At 49.9% G+C, this 3,922-nt stretch overlaps 1 protein-coding gene across 1 annotated transcript; it reads right to left on the minus strand.

The window, feature by feature from the left end:
• Positions 1 to 211: 211 nt before the first annotated feature.
• LOC308285258 (putative nuclease HARBI1) lies at positions 212 to 1,042 on the minus strand (the record flags this gene model as incomplete). Its single annotated transcript, XM_080725975.1, has 1 exon — positions 212 to 1,042. The coding sequence occupies one exon, from the start codon at positions 1,040 to 1,042 to the stop codon at positions 212 to 214; it is 831 nt and encodes a 276-aa protein (XP_080582101.1).
• Positions 1,043 to 3,922: the final 2,880 nt, after the last annotated feature.

The following is a 3,922-nucleotide window of genomic DNA, read 5'->3' on the forward strand; positions in this document are numbered from 1 at the left end:
CTAAATAAAATAAACTGAATCCTGGGCCATGTTAAACTGACCATGAGCAGGCTGAAAATCACTAGCATGACAGGGCAGAGCCAAACAACTTGCTAAATGTATTGCTCTGTTTCAGGCTGACATAAAGACAGCTGAATGTTTCAGCTGATTTTAGTCAGTTTCTCGAGGTGGTCTTTGTGTAATGCCCAGGATGAGAATTCAGGCATCTGAATCAGGCTTTCCATCGTCCAAATACCCGTTCAATGTGAGTCCAGGTGGTGGTGTGACTCAAATTAAAATCTTCCTCTGCTGGTGTCTCTGGCTCTGACACCGGGGTGATGAGGTAGGTGCGGAGGGGGTAGCCACTGTCACCCAAGAAAAAGCTGGCACCAAAGTCCCCTCTAGCAGCTCTCTCTCCTACTTCGGAGGTGCCCCAGATGAAAGCATCATGGCTCGCTACTGGCCACTTTGCAACGATGTCCGTAATGATAGCGTTGTGGTCCACCACCACCTGGATGTTCAGTGCGGTGTAGTGCTTTCTACAGACCCAGCAGGGATCCACCAGGGTAGGGTTGTGTAGTGGGATTAGGGTGCCATCCACAACACCTATCACCCGAGGGATCCCTGCCATGTCATAAAAGCCCTGGTGGACTTCTCGCACCTCCTCCCTGGTGGTGGGCAGTGGGATGTTCTGCTGGGCTTGCCGCAGGAGGATCGGTGTCACGGCTGCCACACACCGTGACACCGATGCCTTGCTGAGGTTGAGGCCATCTCCCACCGTCTCCAAAAAGTTTCCACAGGCATAATAGCGCAGAGCAGCCAGCAGCTGCACCTCTGGGCTCAGTGCAAAGTTTCGCCGAGTTGGCCTTGTGATGTATGGAGCCACCACGTCGATGAGGCGCTGGATTTCCACCCTTGGTTGTCGATATTTTTTAATAATTGCCCGGTCAGTCAGCGTAGCCAGCGGGCTAAAGTTCGCTCGAGAGAATGCATTCACATATGTAATGCGGCTTCGCGCACGTCGGCGCTGGTTATCAGCGAGAAGGAATAGCTGAGCAGCCATGGTATCAATCTCACACTTGTGTGACTGGGAAACACCTTGATATGCGAGGGCTTGGAGCGCAAAGGGCCTATGTGACATTTTTTGCAAAAATGACTTTTTTACATCATTTTAAAGGTCTCTGCGAACTCTATCAGATGGTGAAAATCTTTCGTAATAATAACTTTTACTTTTTGAAATAAAGCCTAAAAACCAAAAAGGCTCATGTGAAACCCTTCAGTTGAACTTGGAGCGCAAAAGGCTTTAGTGCACGTGTAGAATACCAAACCAGACACACCGTGGCCCTAATAGGCACCCAAATTTGGCACAAACACTGTTCAGGAGCCTGCCATGACAATAGTCACGCCAGGGGCCTTGTGGGGCCCCCAGGGACCACATTAGGGCCCCTGGTGGGCCCTGGGTAACACAAGGGAACAGAGATAGTAACTTGCCAGAAACTGCTCTGATCCGCACCAAAAAAAGATTAATCAGGGGTCTGCATTCAGAGTGGCCACACCAGAGGCCATGTGTGGTCCCCAGGTGCAAAATCAAGGCCCCCAGGGGCCCCTGGATGACACAGTTGCACCGTTGGTCCACTCTGCACCAAACGTGGCATAAACACTGTTCAGGGGTTTGCCACAACAAAAGTCACACGAGGGGCCACATTAGGGGCCCCCAGGGGCCACATTAGGGGTCCCCAGGGGCCTTTGGGTGCCACAGGCGCACTGTTGCTCCATTACGCACCAAACTTGTCACAAACACTGTCCAGGGTTCTGCCCTGAGAATAGTCACACCAGGGCATAGTCACAACCCCGGGGCCCCCAGGGGCCACTGGCACCCTGGGGCCCCTGGTGAAGCCCTTTGTGTGACTATTGTCATGGCAGACCCTTAAACAGTGTTCATGCTAAGTTTATGCAAATTGGAGCAATGGTGTGCCTTTGGAACCCGGGGCCCCTGGGGGCCCCTGATAAGGTACACTGGGGACCCTGATAAGGCATGTGAGGTGGCCCCTGGTGTGACTATTGTCATGGTAGACCCATGGACAGTGTTTGTGCCATATTTGGTGCAGATCAGAGCAACAGTGTGCTTTTGGCACCCCGGGGCCCCTGGGGGGCCCTGATATTGTACACTGGGGCCCCTGATGAGGCCTGTGAGGTTACCCCTGGTGTGACTATTGTCATGGTAGACCCATGGACAGTGTTTGTGCCATATTTGGTGCAGATCAGAGCAACGGTGCACCTTTGGAACCCCGGGGCCCCCAGGGGCCACTTGCACCCTGGGGCCCCTGGTGAAGCCCTTTGTGTGACTATTGTCATGGCAGACCCTTAAACAGTGTTCATGCTAAGTTTATGCAAATTGGAGCAATGGTGTGCCTTTGGAACCCGAGGCCCCTGGGGGCCCCTGATATGGTACACTGGGGACCCTGATAAGGCCTGTGAGGTGGCCCCTGGTGTGACTATTGTCATGGTAGACCCCTGAACAGTGTTTGTGCAAAGTTTGGTGCAGATTGGAGCAACGGTGCACCTTTAGCACCCCAGGGGCCCCTGAGTTGGCCCCTATTGTGCCCCCTGGTGGCCACATGTGGCCCCTCATGTGACTATTGTCATTGCAGACCCCTGAACAATGTTCATGCCAAGATTGGCGCAGATTGGACGAACGGTGCACTTTTGGCACCCATGGGCCCCCAGGGGCCTCTGTTTTTGTAACTGGGGGCCAAATGTGGCCCCTGGTGTGGCTACTCTGATGGCAGGCCCCTGATTAGTGTTCATGCCAAGTTTGGTGTGGATCGGAGCAGTTACTAACAAGTTACTGTCTCTGGTCCAGTATTATTATTTTCTGAATGTCACTTAGACCCTAAACGTGAAGCAAAAAGCTATACAATGTTAGAGCGCAAAGGGCCTAAGTGACGTTTTAGCTTACACGTATTAGTTTTGTATTTTTTTTAAATTGTTTTGTACTTTTTTATATATATAACTATTAAAATATCAATTCCTTTTAGCTTAATATGTATAAAAGTACAGACTGCTTACGCATGTTGTTTTTAATAAAATAGTTACAGTCAATTAAAACTTTGTTTTTGCTCTCCTGTAAAATTCTGAAAATGTCACATAGGCCCTTTGCGCTCCAAGCCCTCGATATAGACTATTAGACTAGCATGGGGTGTAGCACCACATTCTGGGCCCTGGGGACAAGGCTTCACTGTGGGGCCCCCTCAAGGCCTCCTCCACGTTGAGCCCTAGCAACTCAGTCCCACTTTCCCCCCCTTGTGACGCCTCTGCAGGCAGTTAATCACTTGATTGTTTCCATCTTTCTCCACTTAGTTGGGGTTGTGGCAGAATTTATATCTCTGTCTATCTATCTATCTATCTATCTATCTATTGACACACTCTCACACACACACGCACGCACGCACACAGACAGACAGACAGACAGACAGACAGACAGACAGACAGACAGACAGACAGACAGACAGACAGACAGACAGACAGGTAGCTTATTAATTAAACACAAGAGGCACTTGGTACTGGTTAAGGTAATAGACTTTGTTGCGGGGATCCAGGTTTGAAACTTGGTTACTCTATCAATATGTAGGCTATGCATGGGAAACGCCTCTGTTATACATAAAATTAGTTGTGTCATGATGAATGCATCATAAGCCTGCTGTAGGCTAATACATAGTCGCTCCATTCGCCAGTACCAGCCGACTGCTGTCTAAACACATAGGTTACATGTTTATTGAGTAACCGAGATTCGAACCCAGGTCCCCCGCATCAAAGTCTATTAACTTAACCAGTAGACCAAGCGCCTCTTGTGTTCAAAAAATTAGTTATTCCGCTACCTGTGTGTGTGTGTGTGTGTGTGTGTGTGTGTGTGTGTGTGTGTGTATAGGCTATTTCTATTCTA

The sequence above is a fragment of the Nannobrachium achirus genome (assembly GCF_963921795.1).
Source record: "Nannobrachium achirus genome assembly, chromosome: 5".
Classification (NCBI taxonomy): domain Eukaryota; kingdom Metazoa; phylum Chordata; class Actinopteri; order Myctophiformes; family Myctophidae; genus Nannobrachium; species Nannobrachium achirus.